Below are 21,210 nucleotides of genomic sequence, written 5' to 3'. Positions count from 1 at the left end.
AAAGCAGGAGCACACAGCAAGCAGTATACTCAGGCACTGGACTAAGCTTAGAGGCGGCCTTTTAAGCAGCTGGACAGGAAGTAGGGCAACAGAACACAAAACTCCATGTTAACTGAGGGCAAGCTTTTTCAAAAGAGGACTGGAAAACCCGGAAACCTGACACAAGGGTCATTAAAGAGTTGATATTCACTTTGATTGATTGATACAAACACAAGAAAGGTGGCACAAGAAATAATGTCCTCCTTAGTGCTGGGCGGACGTGGACTGTATAAGTCCATATCCGTGTGGCTTCAAAGAATCCAGGTGCTGCACGCAGGCCTGGAGTTCTCAGGAAACTCTGGCTATAAAAAAAAAAAAAAAAAAAAGTAAAAATAAAGCAAGCGGGCTATCCTTACAGAGTCTCCAGTGTTGCTGTGCTCAGTCTTTTTCTGGAACTGCTCATTAGCCTCATACATATTCACCGCTTCCCCCGCCCTCTGGCAGTCCTGGCATCTGCGACTAGTTGGAGTCAGACGCGCCCCCACCCTGTGTGACAGCGTGTTTGACTGCTTGTGATCACAGACCATGGTTGTGGGCAACTGTAGAGTAAAAATAAATAAATATATAAAGAAAAAAAAATGGTTGTACGGTAACCCCATACTATGACACCCAGCACAGAAAGCCTACGGCTACAGGCTGCAGCCCCTGCTGTGTGCCTATCTTGTTTGTGTATCAAAATAGGAGGAACCGCATGCGGTTTTTTTTCCCATTTAAATAATTTAAAAAAAACGACATGAGCTATGATAAAGCCAACAGCTGGGGGCTGGTATTCTCAGGCTGGGGAGACCCATGATTATTGGCAGTCCTGGAACTTTTGAACTTTACCTGGCTCTTCCCAATTGCACTGGTGCGGTAGAAATCGGAATAATAAGGGGTTAATAACAGCACACAGCTGCCACTAAGCCCAATGGCATCTGACCAAAGTGGACACAGATAGAAAAGGGCCCCTGTGAAAAAGCAAGGTATGGCCCCTTTGCAGTCAAATTGCTCTTAATAATGCAGAATTACACTTGATTTGGAGGTGGTAGCGGCCCCTTACCTTGTGGGCCTTGCAACTATGAAATGTCTGCGCCTGGATTCTGGATATCTAATGAGTAAGATGGCTAATATGCCAAGTTATCTGAATGACGGACCCTGCTTTAATGAAGTTTATAGTGTAAATCAGCAGCATGCATTATATAGACTGAGATTATTATTGTTAAAGTCTAAGACACAATTTCTTACATGGGCTACTCTTTATATAGATAACGGGTATAGAAAAGGACTTTATTGGATGCTTAGAGGTTTTAAGGTTTCAGAAACCCCCTATTCTCCTAGCTGCAATTAGTTTAAAAAAAAAATTCTTATCCTTCCCGGGTCCAGCACTGACTTTCCACCATTGCTCTCTGTGTCTGTTATTGTCTGCAGCGCTGATGTCACGTTAAGGCTGCTTTCACATTTGCGTTGTTTTGCATCAGTTGCAATCCGTTGCCTTGAGGAAATATGGTATCCTGCAAAATTTTTTGCAGGATTCCGTTTTTTCCCCATAAACTTGTATGGACGACGGATTGTGACTGATGCCCTTGCATTGCATCCGCCATGTGACGTATCAGTCGTGGAACGACTGACTGTCGGACGGCAGGAACGCAGCATGTAACATTTTTTGAGCGTGATTCCTTTTGTTTTCACTGCGCATGCTCAGCTCTTGTGTTTAATCATTGAAATCAATGTCTCTCTCTCGGCAGCTGAACGATCATCTGATCGCCTACTGTGAACGATCAACTGATCGCCCGGCTATTGTGAACGATCAACTGATCGCCCGGCAGCCGGCTTTTGTGAACGATCAGCTGATCGCCCGGCAACCGGCTACTGTGAACGATCAGCTGATCGCCAGGCTACTGTGAACGATCAGCTGATCACCCGGCGGCCGGCTACTGTGAACGATCAGCTGATCGCCCGGCTATTGTGAACGATCAGCTGATCGCCCGGCTACTGAGAACGATCAGCTGATCGCCCGGCTACTGAGAACGATCAGCTGATCGCCCGGCTACTGTGAACGATCAGCTGATCGCCCGGCTACTGTGAACGATCAGCTGATCGCCCGGCGACCGGCTACTGTGAACGATCAGCTGATCGCCCGGCGGCCAGCTACTGTGAACGATCAGCTGATCGCCCGGCTACTGTGAACGATCAGCTGATCGCCCGGCTACTGTAAACGATCAGCTGATCGCCCGGCTACTGTGAACGATCAGCTGATCGTCCGGCCGCCGGATGATCAGCTGATCATTCACAATAGCCAGCCTCCGGTAAAACAGTAAAAATAAACAAAACAATGGATCGTTTTTTGCAGCATCAGTCACATCAGCTGTGCCGCTATCTGCAACGCATCTGTTGCATCAGTTACACAACGGAGGGCAACTGATGCAAAACAACGCAAGTGTGAAAGCAGCCTAACTGCAGACAATTACTGAGCTCAACAGCTGTGCCCGAGTTGATGGCACAAGCAGATCAAATCTGCTGAGTTCACATTTTGGCTGCAGCACTGCTGACAATATCAGACACCACGAGAAGTGGCTTAGACTTGGCACAGGACCTGGGGAAGAGGAGTAAAACACCACTGCAACTAAGGACAGGGATTTTCCAAATTTGGAAAACCTCATTGTGTCTATGTGCACACAGCATCGTTTCGATTACAGGACAGCTGTTGGGTTGACCGAGACGAAGCAGCTTCAGGAAAATTGTGCTCATTTTTCTGTAGCGGCTTTGCTGTCATTCTTACGGCACTACTGGCGGCGTCTTTCACACTATACTGTCAAGTATACAGAGCAGGCGAATTCTGAGTGGAAGCCGCCTAAAGAATGAGAATGTCACTTAATTTTAACTGCTTCAGGGTTTGCAAACATGTGAACATGTGCACAGCAATGTTGTTTTTACATAGCTGTGCATTATGTTTAACTTATGGGGCTCCTTTACGTTGCTTTTTCAGTGGATTTCTGAATGAAAAAGACATTGTATGCATATAGCCTATATTAGATTTTTTTTCTGCTTTTTACATAACCTAAAAGTGTGTTCTGGGTCAGTTCTTTACAATGTACACGGAGGGAGTATGCATGCAATATACATACTTTCACATGTATATATAAAAAATAATGTTTACTAAATGAGCAATAACCAATCCTGAATTCATTCTTCATTCTAGGGCTTGTTACAATGCACAGGATGAAAATTCTGGGACTGGCAGCGCTGGCAGTGGCCTCACTCCTAATTGGGATTTTGATAGGACATTTTGCAATTATTCCAACTCAACTTTCATGGCTGAAGAAAATGAGCGGAGATGGAGATCCTGAATACAGCCAACAACTTCATCAAGAGATTCAGGCTGAGGAAATTCACAAAAACTTACAGTAAGACTAAGATTTATATCAGCTGGGCCAATAACATTATTAACTTGTTCTTAGTAAAAATTTGGTTTATTTCTCCCAACATGAGCGTTCCCGATTGTGCATTCAATAATAATAATCAGAATGCTGCACTCCTGTTTCCTAAAATCAGAGACTGTCTTAATTTCTTGCTCCCAACAGCTGCAAAATGATCGCGGTTGCAGGGATTGCGACCGCAACCGGGCGTGCAGGGTCCCGCTGACCCTAACCTATGCTTCAGCTGGATGTGCATCCGAAGCTGCACATTCAGCTGAAATGCATTGCGTTGCACAGACCCATCAGTTCCCTGCACCGTGATACACGCTGCCGGCCAAACAGAAGTCGACAGCTTTCAGCGGCGTCCCTGTGACTGAGGCAGCGCATGACAATGATGTCATGGGTTGCCAGAGCACAGACGCTGATGAAAGCTGCCGGCCGGCTATAGAGGAGGACGTCGTGCAATGTGGGGGCTGGGGAGGGTGAGCACAGTATATATCAGGAGGGGGACAGTATATACCAGGAGGGGCCCAGGTGAGGAAAGTATATACCAGGAGGGGGACAGTATATAGGAGGGGCCCAGGAGAGGAACTTATTTACCAGGATGGGGACAGAATATACTTATAGAGGGACAGACTATACCAGGAGAGGCACAGGAGAGGAACAAGTATACCAGTAGAGGGACAGTATATACTAGGATGGGGCACATACTAGTATGGGAGACATATTTAGTAGGATGGGGAAACATATTTACCAGGAATAGCCTAGGATGGGAGACATTTACCAGGAAGGAAGCCAGGATGGGAGACATTAGAACAGGATGGGGAAATATTACTACATAATGGGGGAGCAACTTGAATGTCTTTATTGGATTTATAACGCTAAATGTATACATACATATACATACATCTGGCCAACATGCGGGGATGGGGGCCCAGATCAAAGTTTTGCACCACGGCCCATCGAACTCTAATTACGCCACTGCTCCCAAACACCTTTTACAAACACTTGAAGGCTCGTCATAATATAAAAATTTGCATAAAGAAAAGCACATTTACGGATCACATTGCTTCCAAACTGCTGTATCCTTCCCCTTTTCTTGGTTATATTGTTGGTTTTTTTAATGCTACCAAAAATATCTCAAAAATATGATATGTTAACCCATCTACAGGGTTTACACACATGGTTGTATGTTTGGGTTCGTAGTCCCTCAGATCCTGTTTACGGCCATCAGAATTTATGAGCTTTTCCTACACCCCTGTGAGTCTCCAGGGTAGGGCATACTTCCAAAACCTGCTGTGAGTGGTTCCAGGAGGAGCACAATGTGGCCATTAACACTGTGAATATGACCCTACACATTGCATCGGTACCAACAGGTGTGCCAGACCATTTTGACAGTTATACCCTAAGGCTATGTGCGCACGTTGCGTAAATATATGCAGTTACGCTGCGCTTTGTAGCGCAGCGTAACTGCATGCGTCCTGCGTCCCCTGCACAGTCTATGGAGATTGTGCAGGGGCCGTGCGCACGTGGCGTCTTAGAGCGCAGCGCTTCGGCTGCTGCCCGAAGCGCTGCGCTCTAAGACGCCACGTGCGCACGGCTCCTGCAAAATCTCCATAGACTGTGCAGGGGACGCAGGACGCATGCAGTTACGCTGCGCTACAAAGCGCAGCGTAACTGCATGTATTTACGCAACGTGCGCACATAGCCTAACAGATAATCCACCATAGAAGGGGAAACAATGCAATTATTTTTAGAAGTATGACATAGCAGAAAGAATGTACGGGGAGAACTCTGCGCCATTTTGGCATGACAGTAGTTTGGTCAATGGATTACTTCTATATTTCAGAGCCAAAATCAGTGGAGTATAAACACATAAAAAGTAAAATAGAATCATCTGACCCTTTCACAAAACACTGATTAAAATCCTGACGTGCGACAGTGGCCTCACACGGGTAAGGCTAAGTTCACACTTCCGTTGTTTTGCATCATTCACATGCATTGCTTGATGCATGTGACTGATGCGTTGTACAACGGATGACAACGGTGACAAAGAAAAGAATTTTTGTCGGACTCCGTTGTGTGCGGGGGGCGGAGTTCTGGGGGCAGAGCAGAGGACGTCAGTGCCGCGGTCTGCATGGCTGGGGACAGGTGAGTGTGTGTGTGTGTGTGTGTCTACATGCATGTGTACATGCGGAGTGCGGGAGGGTGGCGGAGCGCGAGGGGGCGGTGCCGAGCGGTGCCGTGGAGCTGAGGACGTCAGTGCCGCGGGGACTGTAGGGCTGGGGACAAGTGAGTGTGTGTGTGAGTGTGAGTCTGAGTGTACACATGCGGAGTGCGGGAGGGGGCGGAGCCGAGTGGTGAAGTGTCGGCCTCCTTGCACACTGTATCCAGGGTAAATATCGGGTATAAGTGACTCGCCCACCCCAGGGCTATGGGACACCCGGTGCCGGGCCGGACTAGTCCGGGGATCGTCAGTGGTGGCGGGGCCCGACTCCGTGGCCCTGGTTGGTGTCAGTTTAAATATGGCTGGTGACTTGGGAGCAATTAAAGTATTTGTTTCGTGACGCCACCTGTGGTTTGCGGCTATTAAGCCGCCGCTGCTGTGTGAGGCCTCCGGGGTGATGGTACGGCAGCAATGGTGGTACTGCTCCCCACAGGTGGAGCGGTGCCCCGGGGACACTGTTAGTGCTCGTGAGAGTCTATGGTGTTGTGTGGATAACACGGTGCAGGGCCGACAGGCAATGAAAGAACCAGTCACAAACAACAGTCTCTTTACCTTCTCCTCTTTTACTTTAAGAACAGTCCAGTCCTGGGAGACCGTCACAGGTGGTGAAGGGGATCCGGTCGGCCTGGAAGTACTTGGGGTAATCTTTCTGGCCAGCTGAGTATGAGGCCTACTCCTGTTCTTTTCTTTACTATGATAGAACCCTGCTCTATGGATCTAGCAATGGCCCTCTTGCTGCTGGGACTGGTGGTACGTCCCTTTCCCTCTGTGGTAGGCTGCGCAGGCCCTCTCTGGTGCTTCTCTGCTGGAGTCCTCACCGGGCCCTGATGCTGCAGCTGTACCTTCGGGCTGTTTATGGGCCAGGTGCTTGCAGCTCTCCTGCCCTTCGGATTCGGCTACCAGGGAATATTTTAAGCCCTGGTGGCCACAGACTCCGATGTCCGAGTCTCTTCTCTGCCTCTCTGCTACTCCTGCTTCCCTGGGCCAAGCTGCTCCAGCTCCAGGCCCCAGATCCACAGGACAGCACACTCTGCGTCTGCTCGCTCTCACTTATCTCTACAGACTGACTGCTACTTCCTCCCTCAGGTCAGACTTGAGGAATGCTCCCTGGAATTCCAGGTTCAGAGCTCCCCCTGCTGGCCGGAGGGAGAACTGCGTTGGATGTTAACTTGCTGGCCAATGGACCTCCCAATTACCTCCAGGCTCAGCATTAACCCTTTGTAAGGGCAATGCTGTTGTGGCGACCAGGTCCTGGGGTGCCACATAAGCAAAGCACTTTTTGCTTGGTTACCCGATATTTATCTTGGATACCAGCTCAGCGCGGGCTCCCTGCACCCGTAACCACTGTAAATGTCGGGTAACTAACCAAAGCGCATTGCTTGGTTACCCGATGTTTATCCTGGTTACGGGGGTGGGGAGCCAGAGAGCACATGCGCAGCGAAATCCTACGGATCGCGCTGCTCAAAAAACGTTACATGCTGCGTTGCTCCCGCCCGGCGGTCAGTTAAAGAACAACTGACCGCGTCGCAGCGGATGCAACGCAGCATCATCAGTCACAATCCGTCACTAATAGAAACCTATGGGGAAAAACAGGATTCCTGCAAAATATTTTGCAGGATACCGTAATTCCTCAAGGCTACGGATTGTGACTGATACAAAACAACGGAAGTGTGAACTTAGCCTAAAACATCCTGCTTTCATTAGGGTATGACATCTTCTGGGTCTTAAAGGCTTTGTTTGTAGACGGGATTTCAGCCTCTTCTTTCAGTTCACTGTTCTAACTAAATTGTTACTGTTTATATTTCAAAATATCAATTGATATTTCCACCGGCGAGATGTAATGTGATGAGATGCGATGAGATTACTCAATTCCTAATTACGAAGGACTTGGAACATATTTTATACAAACATTTAGGTCTACAGTACATTAATGTTGTGTATTTTTATAGTCAATGGTGAGGTTTAATCTAAGCTCTTTTCTACTAGTTCCCTACATGGCCATATTAGTTTACAGTTACCCATTGAAAGTAAAGGTCATATTAAGTATATCTGGCCTGGAATTCTCTTTCCTGAAACATGACCTAAGGATCATTTACATTTGGTGATAAGCAGTGTTTAATAGCATATGCACTGCTGCTGTATCCATTCTTAGGCCGGAATCACACTTGCGAGAGATTCACGCGAGTCTCGCATTGCATCACCCGACACAGCCTGACGCTCTCCGGACAGGAGTGTCTCAGCTGCATAGAAATATATGCAGCCGACCCAATCCTGTCAGGAGAGTGTGTGGCCGTGCCGGGTGATGCGATGCGAGACTCGCGCGAGTCTCTCGCAAGTGTGACTCTGGCCTTAAAGGGAATTTGTCAGCAGGTTTTTGCTACCTCATCTGAGAGCAGCATAATGCAAAGGGAAAATGGACCCTGATTCCTTCGATGTGTCACTTAGTTTACTGGCTGCAGCAGTTGTGGTACAATCAGAGATTTTAGATGTAGCAAAGCTCAGAAAGCTGACCCCGCGCAGACCACAGCTTTCTGTCTACATTGTATATCGACAGTAAGCGGCTAATCAGTTCTGGGGGTGTGGTCTGACCAGATTTTTTGCAGGACCTAGTGATAAAGCACTTATTGTATGGAAACAACAGCACACAACCTAATAAGTGACATGTCCCTGAAATCAGTGACTCAGTCCTACATCAGAGGCAGATTTAGGTTATCCTGACACCCGGGGCAAAAATTCAGTTTGGTGTCCCTGTGCCGCCCCTGTGGAAGCAGCTGGGCTGCTCGGATCCGGGTTCTCAGTGGCTCGAGGGTCTCTGGACCGTGTGGCCACTCAAATGAAGGAGGGTATTTACAAGGGACTACAGAGTTTGTGATGCCACCCGTGGTGCGCGGTAACTGGAGGGGATGGGGTGATGACGGGGGGCAGCCAGGTGTTATAACCCTCCATGGGTAGGGGGGGAATGCTCCGGAACTCGGTGTGGGGTATGGCCGTGGGATGCAGGGATCACTCTTGTACTCACTCAGTCCATTAAGCAGACACCTACAACTGGGTAAACCAAGTCTCTGGACACCGCTGCCGCTGAGGGGAGCTAGTTCGGGTCCCGTCCCCAATGGTGCTGCGTGGTGATCCGTGACGTGCCTCCCGGCACTAATTTTACTTCTCTGGTGGTTCTGTCGTGGGCGGGGAGGGGACGCTGCGCTCACCACGCTCGGGTCCGGTGCTGCTGCTGCTTCGCCTGCTGCTCGGTGGCTCGAGCGGTGGGCCGGATCCCGGGGACTCGAGCGACGCTCCTCGCCCGTGAATGAAAAGGGGAGATCGTTTTGGGGATTTATTGTACGTGACGCCACCCACGGTTGTGGTGAGGTTGTGACACCACCGCTGCTCTGGACAGGGATCCCGGGAGCGATAACAGGGAGCAGCTTGGATGTTGTTCTTCCCCTCCGTGGGTAGGGGGATTGGTTGTCCCGGGGCCCGGTGAGAGAGAGATGGCAGGCGGGTTACGGGGCCTGGTGAGGTGCAGGGTCGTGGGGGCAGCGCGATGCCGCATGGCACAGTGGTACTCACTCAGCCAATGATGAATGCAAAGTCTCCGGTAAAACAAACGGCTGGATGGACGGGTCCCACAGACGGCTGCGGTTGTTCTTCTCCCGGTAGGTTGGTGGTGACTGCCTTTCCCTGCACCTGCGTTATGTTCTCGGTTCTGGTGGCTTCCCACCGGTAACCCGCTCACCAGCTTGGATGGATGCTGAGGGAGCCCCTTTTGCCCGCAGGCTCTGGCCCTGGGAACTGTAGCCTTGGCGGTGACTATATTTCCCTTCACGGTTTGAGCTGTTGCCTTCAATCGGGTCTTGACTGCTGGGAAACCCCGGAGGTTCCCTTCGCTAATGGATTTGACCGGTTTTACGGTGACTCCTAGCCTGGTCGGGGTCCGTAGGCCCTGCCGAATGGTGCTGGCTTCTCTTCGCTCCCTGATCCGGTACCGGTGGGTCACCGCCCGTCCCCGGTCCTTACGGTTTACGTCAATCAGCCCCTCCTGCAGATGGTCACTATCGTCTGCCAACCTTGCTGTAAGTGCCCAGGCCACGCACCCGGACACAGTCGGTCTGCTCCGTTACCACTTCACTCCTCCAACTCCAAACTCAAAACTCAACTAACTCCTTCCTTTTCCCACCTCCAGGACTGTGAACTCCTCGGTGGGTGGGGCCAACCGCCTGGCTCCACCCCCTGGTGTGGACATCAGCCCCATTAGGGAGGCAACAAGGATTTTTGTTTGACCTAGATGTGCCTAGCCGGGGTGTGGGGTGTGTTGTTGCAGTACCTGTGACGTACTGGCTTGCCCAGGGCGCCACAGTTCCGGTAGTGTGAAACTTGCCGGGTCCCGCTCCCCACTATGGCTAAGTGTGGGAGCTTGCTCTCAGGGCTCACGCTTGGGATTTTCTGGACTGTTTTGGGTGGAAAGTCCTATCCCCCTTGTTGCGCTAGTGCCCTGATTCTGGAGCGGTTGGGAACGAATCTTAAAGGCTCAATTCTCCATGGGTAAATTATCGGGTTGCCTGCAGCTACTCCCGACCTAGGGTCCATATACCCAGTCGTGCCTCGGCCCCGGACCAGTGATCGTGCAAGGCTGCCGGCTGTCCTGCTCGACAGATCCGTGTTACTTGCCACGATCCCCTGCGACCCTGGGTCCGACTCCTCTAGGCCCAGACCACCATCTGCAACCTAGACAGTTTCCTTAGGGGAGTCCCTGCTCCCAACCTCCTCAGAGCTCTTCAAAGCTCGAGGGCTACTTCCTTCTTCACTCAACACCAACTACTGACTAAGCTCCTCAATTCCCCTCCCTGACCCCCCAGGTGGGCGACTCTATTCCACTCAAGCCGTCCACTGGTGTGTCTGGTGGGTGTGGTGCAGGGTGTATTCAGGATTTGATTTGCTGTTGGAGGCAACACCATTTGGTTAGGGACCCATAACCAAGAGGGAGGTGGATACTGCACGGGAGGGTAGATTGTGCAATACCCTGTGACGACCTTATAGTAAAGGGGCGTCACATCCTCATCCTCCCTCAAGAGGTTTGAGTAGTTGTCATGTGATGATCTTTCATATGCGATTAGTTACAGTCACTTGCTGACTAGCTGCTCTTCTTAATTCTCTCCATGTTCTGTGAAAAACTGCGAGAAGCAGGGAGAACAAGTAGATGTCATGTAACTGAGTATAAGAAAAAAAAAATGCATGAATGGCCAAACAGAGCTGAATCCTGACCGTGAGTATATTACACACTGTTAGAATTTCTACAGTGCTTCATGTTATATTTAAAGGGATTGTCCAGGTTTGTAATGAAAGTGTGCACTCACTCTAGGTTACTGATGGCTTCCAAATTCCCACAGCGTACGTTCTGCACACTTTTAGAATTCTCCCACGTTAGTGGCAAGAGTGGACGGTCATGTGAGCGCAAGTATCTGATTTGCAAACTTCAGGCAACAATCCAACCTTGTGTGTCTGGCCTCTCTTCATTAATTTGTATTGAATAAGGCCATGCCCATATAGTTGGCATGTGATTAAGTATACAATTGCATACTTGCAGTTTTGTGACCTCCCATTCTCACCGCCAGCACCAGAAAATCCTGACAGTGTGCTTGCTGTGAGAATTCAAAAGTCGGAAATCACAAAGACTGATTTTTGTCATCACAAACTTGGACAAATCTTCTAATGTTCTTAACATAAATACAAATGTAGTAACCCTTAACTTGTCAGATTACATACTTTATCAGCATAGCCATGTATTACGTAATCTTACAAGTTATGTATTATTGCATGTGTACAGGATCAAAACCAATGAAAGCACAAGAATAAATCACCAGAACCGCCATCAGTGCAGAAATACATCAGCAGAAAGAACCCCCATTAGTACAGTAACACAACATGACAAACCTCATTAGTACAGGATTTCATCCCAAGAACCAACAGTACATGAATACATCACCAGGACTATCATTAGTACATAAATAAATCCCCAGAACCAACATCAGTGCATGACTATATCTTTGGTACCCCAATTTGTACATGAATTCAGCACCAGAACCACCATCAGTATATAGTACATCAATTGTAATGTCAGGCCAGCACCATATGCATTTGTATTCCATAAATCTAGAACTTTGAATATGTCCTTAACATTGGTAAAGAGATTCTGTGAGTTGTTGTTATCAGACTGCAGACCATACAGTTACTACAGGACTGATGAGAATTAGTCAGTACCACAAATAAACATGTACATCCAGGTACCTTACACATGATGTAGTCTCAAATTGGAGTTCTTTTCTTTTCATCATCTGGTCCAGATGCCATGACGATTTTTCACATCCATAACTTGTCTCTGCAGACTTCCATCTTCTCTGGTTCTCTGCAGCACATCCCGACATGTTGACCTTGAAAATAATGTTATTTTATTTCTCCTGAATAAATAAATCTGCCCTATGCTGTGCCCCTGAATAAATAATTGTTCTCACTGGTTTCCCTTCACAAAATATGATACACACACTTTCCAGCTTATGGTACATGCCCTCCATGCTGCTTTCTCCTTTCTATATTGATCCCTCTCGTCACACTGTCCTCTCACACTGAGTCCCCCCTGTAGTGCCCAGTCTCTATACTGTGCCCCCTCAATACAGTGCCCCTCCTCGGCATACTGTCCCATGCTTGCTGTGCCTTCACACTGTCCCCAGATGCTACCCGCTCTGTATACTGTCCTCCCCACACACATTACCCAGTCTCTATTCTGTGCCCACTCACACTTTATGCAGTCTCCTCACATGTCCTCCCCGATTCCCATACTGTATCCGCATCTATCTCCCCCTGCTCTCCAGCGCTGCACCTTCTCACCAGAGGGGGTAGGTGTGACAAAAAGCAGCCATCAGGGAGATACCTCAGACCGACATATCATGCATCCCGACAGCGCCAACCTGCCGGTTGAGCCAGGTGCAAATGCCCCATGTGGCCTTCCTAGATACGCTTTTGCCTACATCATGTTGTCCTCAGATTACATAGCAAAAACCTGCTGACAGATTTAATTTAATGGAACCACCGGAGCATACAGAGCACATTAAAATGAATGGGGCGGCAGTGCACATGATTGACTAATGCAACATTCACACATACCCCTTTAAGATTCAAGTTTGTGTGTTAGTAATAAGTGATAGATGATCACTAAACTCCATCTTGTTCTCATTATAGGTACACATTTTAGTTAGTTTCATGAATGATTATCAGTGAAATAAACTTTAACCCCTGAGAACAGTCATTCACTTTAAAACTTTCCTTAAAGATTTACACAGTTGATTTCCTATTAAATGTATACATATATGAAGCAGGTGGTTTTAGCCCATGACTCACGTGATTGCTTACCTATTAATCTGTAGGGTGTCACGTTGCTATGTTGTTAAGTAGCACACAGTTCTATTTTCATTCAGAATTTGCTGTCCTGGTTCTATATTTCCACTTCTAGAAGAGTCCATTAAGTGTGTTACCCAGGGATTGGGGTACTCGGTCCCGGGCAGTGTATAACTGGGGAATGTCCCTTTTGTGGCCGTTGCCCGGTCCCGTGCCCTGGGTGCTTTTTATTGGGGAGTATTTACAAGGGAGATTAAAGTCATTTGTATGACGCCACCTGCGGGTTGCGGTTAGGATGGTGGAACCGCCGCTGCGGAGTAGATTATCCCCATGGCTGGTGGTAATGGCAGCTGTGGTGGTAGGCCCTCCGCAGGTAGGGCTGAGCCTGGGAGATGTATGATGGAGTAATAACCGTGGGTTGCAGTTAACAGTCTCTACTCACTCTGGACCCTTGTACGGCTGGTTCAGGTCTCTGTATTTCCAGTGCCAGTTGATGACTCGGTTGCTCTGTCCCCGACACCCTCAGTGTGTTTGGGTCGCCGTAGCATGGAGCGTTTGGGGCCTAACTGTCCCTTTTTGGTGGCAGTCTCCTTGTCCATACGGCGGGCAGTGTGGACTCTGTAGGGCTGGTCTATGTCCCGAACCCTGATCCTTGCTTTACTGCTGGTGCCCCCGGATCTGTGGGTCAGTGAGGTCTGTGAAGGTCCCCTCACTGTGCAGGTATTTGCCAGGCCATCTGAAACTGTCACCTAACCTAGGGCCCTGTGCCCCTTCGGTTCTCTGGTCCTAGCGGTACTCGGGTGTACCTGTCCTGGCGACCACTCTCCTGTGCCCCCGGGGCCACCGTTACACGACCCAGCTCTAGGCACGTCTTTCCATTTCCACTCACTACTACTGAACGGACTGCTGTCCCCTCCCACCAGGTTGTCTATTCTTCCGGTCTGGCTCCGCCCTCTAAGTGGCCATCCCCTTGTGTCTGACTAGCCAATTATCCCTGGTGTGGAGTGGTAACTAGGATTTTGGTGTGTCTAGGTGTTGCTGGCACTGGTGTTCCAGGTCCCTGGGGGTAGGTCCTGCATCCCCGTGAGGATGCAGTTCCTAGTAGTGCCCTGAGTGGCTCAGGGGCACTACATAAGTGAAGATCTAGTGAGCAGTAGTTATGGACTGAAAGTCTGTTAGTCATGAAGGTCGCAATCAATGGGTAGTTTGTGTCAACAAAGAGAAGAAAGGAGACCGGAGACGAGATAGTTAACTTTTGAGGTTTGTGCTCGAACAGAAAGGCCTCAGACAATTGGAGCTAGTGGACAGGACTCTACTGACCAGGCCACTTAATTCTAACTGGTGTGTGAGTGATGTTGGCTTATCCCAACGGACTCTCCTCGAGCATCTGAGAGCACATGGCTCTTCTCTGATCATAGTGATGAGACTCCTGATCTCACTCCTGTAAGGAGACCAACCATGAAAGTGACAATCATATGTTGTGCTGTAATGTTGGACTGGAACTCACAGGGCCAATAAGATCTGAAGCAACCCAGCTGGAACTAGGATTGTGCCTGGATATGGCCTTGTAGAACTGTAATGTGTTGGAAGATATGTGCCTGCTATCTGGAGTGTAACATTTTTGCAGACTATTAAAGAGAACCAATGAGCAGGATTTTCATGTATAAAGTAAAGCTAGTGCTATACTGGCGCTAGGATGCTGAATGTAAGCATAGCTTGTGTTCTGAGATTGGATGTTTATTTCAGATATATGTGCAAGTAAAGTTCCAGCAATGCACTACTATTTGATTGACAGGCGCAACAAGAAGGGAATATGTGGGTCAGGTCTTGCTATCTATTCCCGCCCCTCTGTCTGTCTGCCTGGCCTTTTTCCTAATGTCGCTGTCATAGACGTTAATTACAGCACAGGCCAGACAGAAATGGGCAGAACTAGATAGCAAGACATGGCCCACATATTCTTTTCCTGTTGCACCTGTCAATCAAAGAGCAGTGCATTGCTGGAACTTTACTTACACATATTTCTGAAATAAAACATCCAATCTCCGAACAAAAAGTATGGTTACATTTAGCCTCCTAGTGCCAGTATAGCACTGGCTTTACTTTACACATGAAAACCCTGATGGTTCGTTCCCTTTAAAAGTTGAGTGAAGTGTTGTTTGGAATGAACTGTCTTTACAAGTCATCATCCGGACCCGGCGAGCTGACATCAGCAACAGTATGTGGCCTGCTCCTGTTCCCTGCCTACACGACAAGTCCACACACCCAGCCAGGACTACTTCTTCCATGTAGCATGCGGGGCCTCCAGAGTCAATCCCTCACCCACGACCACGTGACACCCTACAAGCCCATCAGTTATACATATATTAATCCATTGTTTTGGCAAGGGTTTCTGTCGCGGGCGGGGAGGAGGGTGTCAACGCTGCGCTCTCCCACTGCTCGGGTCCGGCCGCCGCTGCTCTGCAGCTGCTGCTGCTGCTCGGTGGCTCGAGCGATGGGCCGGATCCTGGGGACTTGAGCAGCGCTCCTCGCCCGTGAGTGAAAGGGGTGATTTGTTGGTGGGGGATTTGATTAATGTCCATGACGCCACCCACGGTTGTGGTGATTGTGTGGACACCACCGCTGCTCTGTCTGGGGATCCCGGGAGTGGTGGTATGGAGCAGCTAGATTTTGGTTTGCCCCTCCGTGGGTAGGGGGTTTGGTGGTCCCGGGGCCCGATGACGGGGCGTTAGAGTGGTGGACAGGCGGGTTGTGGTGCCTGTGGAGGAGCAGGGACGCAGGGGCAGCGCTGTGCCGCACAGCACGGAGGTACTCACTCAGCCCAAGGATGATGACACAGTTCATGGTAAACAAACGGCTGGTTGGACGGGTCCCTCGGACGGCTGCGGTGTAGATATTCCCTGCAAGTTAGCGGTGACTGTCTCTTCCCTGCACCTAGAAACGGTTGTTGGTAGCGATGGATTCCCACCGGTAACCCGCTCCCCAGCTTGGATATGAGCCGGAGGAGCCCCTCTCTTGCCCGCAGGCGCTGGCCCTGGGAAACTGGTGCCTTGGCGGTGGCGGTGTCTCCCCTTCATGGTTGGACGGTTGCCTTCAATCGGGACTTTGCTGCTGGGAGACCCGGAGGTCCCCTTCACTGACGGATTTGGCAAATTACGGCGACTCCTAGCCTTGCCGGGATCCGAAAGGCCCCTGCCACTGGTGCTGGCCTCTCTTTGTATACCGCTCTGGTACCGCCGGGCCACCACCCGTCCACGGTCCTTTCGGCAACCTCCGATCAGCCTCTCCTGCAGACGGTCACCGCCGTCTGCCAACCTTGCTGTCTCAGTCCGGGGCACACACCCGGACCAACTTCAGGCTCAGTTGCTGTCACTTTCCTTCACTTCCACTCCTGTCACTTGCTCCTCTACCTCTTCCTTCTACTCTCCAACTCAACTCCTCACTCCACTGTTTACTCCTTCACTTCCCTAGCTAAACTGCCTGGTTTTCCCTCCTCCAGGACTGTTAACTCCTCGGTGGGCGGAGCCAACCGCCTGGCCCACCCCCCTGGTGTGAACATCAGCCCCTGGAGGAGGGCAACAAGGATTTGTGTTCTGACCTTGGTGTGCCTGCAGGGAATGTGGGGTGTGTGGTGGTGTCATGACCTGTGACCCCTGGCTTGACCAGGGCGTCACATTTCTACTACAACTCCATGGACCAACATTTATTTAATGCAGTTCTACATTGTGCAGTTTAGATGAAATAGTATCCAGGTTCCCAAAACTACTAGATACAAAGTCTTAAGGTTCCTATACACATTAGATAAAAGTTTGCCAAACTGTCAATTTTGGCAGGATCAGCCAATTTGTGTTCACTTGAGTGAGGACCTTGATTCCCCCCAGATTATGTTGGGGAAAATAAGGATCAAGAGATGAAATTCAATTGCTTGATCCTTTTGTTTGATGGAGAGGTAAGATGCTAACAGAAGTAAGCAAATGTTCTGGTGTATTGAGGGAGTTGAGAGAGATAGCTGTCAACTGAATATGGTGCATGTGAACCGTGAGATGCACCTTTGTTGAAATAAATGATCTTGTCTGCTGTTACTACAAACGAGGTAAGGTTTAACAATAGTTAATTTTTCTTCCTTTTTTTATTCGGCAGATTTTTTTCTAAGAGACCTCATATAGCTGGAAGTTTCCAGGATGAAGAGGTCCTTATGAAGTATATACATAACACTTGGAAATCAAGTCTGGATGGATCCAAGATCTATAACTACACAGTTCTTCTTTCGTACCCCAATGCAAGTGACCCCAATTACGTGGCCATCTTATCTGATGATGGTACTGAAAGTGATCTCTCAGACAAAGTTGAAAAGATTCTCAGTCCTGATCAGAATGATTCTTCTGTAGTAAATCCCTTCAATGCTTATTCACCGCCTGGCGTTATAGTGGTAAGATTATTAGAAAGTATGGTACTTTAAAAAATATAAAAATAAATACCATTTTACTATATTTGGATGCCTCAAATGCTCAAGAAATTGATTTACAATTTACACATGCAACCAGCAAAGGGTTTCACAGGATATTGAGAAGCTACTGTTGAGGAGAGCCATAAGATGAAATACTTAATTAACCTCTGGACATAGAGCATTGTGAGAAGTGTGTTCAATGAAATCAATTCTCTAGACATAAGCCAGTCAGTTTTCAGAGGAACCCAAGATGCCCCCCGATGACATCACAGACCCTCCCATCAGCATGGATCCATTAGATGACGTCCCTCCCATCAACATCACCATGGATTTATCCAATGACGTCATAGACCCACCTACGATGATGCCCACCAATCAGCTCATGGACTAACACATTGTTCAACCCACTGACCAATGGACACATCCAAGTATGCTCACTGTAGAGCCGACCATGCCCCTTTCCTAGGCTATATAAAGGCATGCCCTTGAATAAATCAGGTAGAGTCTGGGATGACTTTGGTCGAGGAAGGATGAATATCCGACTGTGTGTCTGATCTCATTTTTCAAGCATGAACTCGATCGACACCAATTAGAATCAGGCAGTAGGCAACTTTGGGAAGTTTGTAAGAGTTCACCCTACCATTAAATGGATTAAATACCTAGATATAGATTTTTGCATTTAGTGTATTTAGACTTTAATATCTAGTAGAAGGAAGGGGAAAGGACTCAAATAAAACCAGTTGAATAAATTACACATGATAGGTGGCAGTTTGGTCTCAGATTTTGCACAGTGGCGCAGGAGCTTCTAGGTGCACCTGAATTTATCCCAAACATTCAGATTAATTATAGAGAAAATATTGAAAGTCAAACTGCTGCCTGACCATCATTGGGCCAGCAATTATCAAGAACAGTTGATCCCAGTAAAAGTTTAATGAGACATGGTTGACTTAAGCGGGCTTTACACGCTACGACATCGCTAATGCGGAGTCGTTGGGGTCACGGAATTCGTGACGCACATCCGGCCGCATTAGCGATGCCGTTGCGTGTGACACCGATAAGCGATTTTGCATCGTTGCAAAAACGTGCAAAATCGCTAATCGGCGACATGGGGGTCCATTCTCAAATCTCGTTACTGCAGCAGTAACGAGGTTGTTCCTCGTTCCTGCGGCAGCACACATCGCTGCGTGTGACGCCGCAGGAACGAGGAAGCTCCCCTTACCTGCCTCCCGGCCGCTATGAGGAAGGAAGGAGGTGGGCGGGATGTTACGTCCCGCTCATCTCCGCCCCTCCGCTGCTATTGGGCGGCGGTTCAGTGACGTTTCAGTGACGTCGCTGTGACGCCGCATGGACCGCCCCCTTAGAAAGGAGGCGGTTCGCCGGTCACAGCGACGTCGCCGGACAGGTGAGTATGTGTGACGGCTCTGGGCGATGTTGTGCGGCACGGGCAGCGATATGCCCGTGTCGCGCAACAGATGGGGGCGGGTACCCACACTAGCGATATCGGGACTGATATCGCAGTGTGTAAAGTAGCCTTTACAGTTTGCCTGGACAATATAGAGTCATGTATCAATCACATGTGTCCACAACTGCCAGTGTTTGTGACACTGAATGCTAAATGTGGACCAGAAAAAGACAATTATGTTTAGAAAATATTGTTATCACCATCCCTTGAAATTCCGCAATTGAACCTGAAGTATCACTGCTGTAGATAAGAGGTCACAAATATAATATAAAAGTATATAATTTTTTTCATTTTCAAATTTTTTTCTTAGTGATAAACAGGAGTTAATTAACAGGTGTCCATGAACATAAAGGGGGTTCTCCAACAATGAGAATGGAAATGCCCAAAATGCATAAAATGGAATGCCCAATATAATTCAAACTGCAGTCCGTCCTACGGATGTGTCAGTACAGGCTACAGACTGAAGATAAACAGCGTTCTGTGTCTCAAATGACAAGAGCTGTATCACACATACATCAGTCGGACAGAATCATTACTGATACATGAAGAAATAGGTCTTAACCCATGTTGTGCTCAGCAAGGACATCTCCAGCTTCATCCTCCTCCTCCATAAGGGTACCTTCACACTTTAGCGATGCGGCAGCGATCCGACCAGCGATCTGACCTGGTCAGGATCGCTGCTGCATCGCTACATGGTCGCTGGTGAGCTGTCAAACAGGCAGATCTCACCAGCGACCAGTGACCAGCCCCCAGCCAGCAGCGACGTGCAAGCGACGCTGCGCTTGCACGGAGCCGGCGTCTGGAAGCTGCGGACACTGGTAACTAAGGTAAACATCAGGTATGGTTACCCGATGTTTACATTAGTTACCAGCGCACACCGCTTAGCTGTGTGTGCAGGGAGCAGGGAGCCGCGCACACTGAGCGCTGGCTCCTTGCTCTCCTAGCTACAGTACACATCGGGTTAATTAACCCGATGTGTACAGCAGCTACATGTGCAGAGAGCCGGAGCCGGCAGCACAGGCAGCGTGAGAGCTGCTGAGGCTGGTAACTAAGGTAAATATCGGGTAACCACCTTGGTTACCCGATGTTTATCTTGGTTACAGCTTACCGCAGGCTGCCAGATGCCGGCTCCTGCTCCCTGCTCGCTTCATTTGTCGCTCTCTCGCTGTCACAAACAGCGATCTGTGTGTCACAGTGGGAGAGCGCCTTTGAAGAAAACGAACCAGGGCTGTGTGTAACGAGCAGCGATCTCGCAGCAGGGGCCAGATCGCTGCTCAGTGTCACACACAGCGAGATCGCTAATGAGGTCACTGCTGCGTCACAAAAAGCGTGACTCAGCAGCGATTTCGGCAGCGATCTCGCTGTGTGTGAAGCACCCCTAAGTCTCACAGCTTTATAGTAGCACACAGAGACTGATTGCACCCAAGTGGGAAACAAATAAACATTGAACAGGATGAAGCTGGAGATAACCCCCATTTGTGCTCCGCAAAGAAGAAACATATTTCTTCACACATCATAGCCGTGCTCCCAGTTGACTGAGGTATCTGTCATACATCTCGTCAGTTGAGACAAAGGTCTCGGGACCTGTATATCTTCAGTCTCCAGCCTGTACTGACACTTAACTAGTACAAGCTGTAGTTTGAATTAGAACAGTGGTACCATTTTATCTCATTCTCAAAGAACCCCCTTAATCCCTCCTTTCAAGACCTTTGGGCACAATTTGGCCATTTTCACCAGTACAACAAAATGTGAATATATTGTGTGGCCACCAGTATTTTCAAGCACTGACTTAACTTTCTTGGATATGGAATTCACTACAGCTTCACAGGAGTCACTGGATCCTCTTCCATCCATCATCACAGCGTCACAGAGCTGGTGGATGTCAGAGGCTTTGCTCTCCTCTACCTCCCATTTGAGGATGCCTCACAAATGCTAATAAGGTTTGGGTCTGGAGGCATGCTTGGCCAATAAAGCACCTCTACCCTAAATTTATTTAGCAAGTGGTGGTCTTGGAGGTTTGTTTTGGGTCATTATGTTGGAATACTGTCCTGCTTCAGTATGTCACAGAATGTGTGACATACTGAAGCAGGACATATTGGCATACATACATATTGGCATTTGCGGTTCCCTCAAACTGTAGCTCTTCCCAGCCAGCAGCACTCATGTAGCCCCAAACCATGACACTCCCACCACCATGCCTGACTATAGGCAAGAATCACTTTTATTTATACTCCTCACCTGGTTGCTGCCATACACTTGA

General features: G+C 48.8%; 1 protein-coding gene across 1 annotated transcript in view; it reads left to right on the top strand.

Annotated features, from left to right (window-relative positions):
* Positions 1-21,210, top strand: part of LOC142257844 (putative N-acetylated-alpha-linked acidic dipeptidase) — a 193,230-nt gene that overhangs the window by 31,075 nt on the left and 140,945 nt on the right. Inside the window, exons 2-3 of the mRNA XM_075330092.1 lie at positions 3,218-3,422; positions 17,182-17,470. Of these exons, the coding sequence (XP_075186207.1) occupies positions 3,229-3,422; positions 17,182-17,470 (483 nt within the window). The 5' untranslated portion in view covers positions 3,218-3,228. The remainder of the gene's footprint in view (positions 1-3,217; positions 3,423-17,181; positions 17,471-21,210) is intronic.

This window comes from Anomaloglossus baeobatrachus, chromosome 12 (assembly GCF_048569485.1).
Source record: "Anomaloglossus baeobatrachus isolate aAnoBae1 chromosome 12, aAnoBae1.hap1, whole genome shotgun sequence".
NCBI lineage: Eukaryota > Metazoa > Chordata > Amphibia > Anura > Aromobatidae > Anomaloglossus > Anomaloglossus baeobatrachus.
This window is presented reverse-complemented; position numbering and strand designations above follow the sequence as displayed.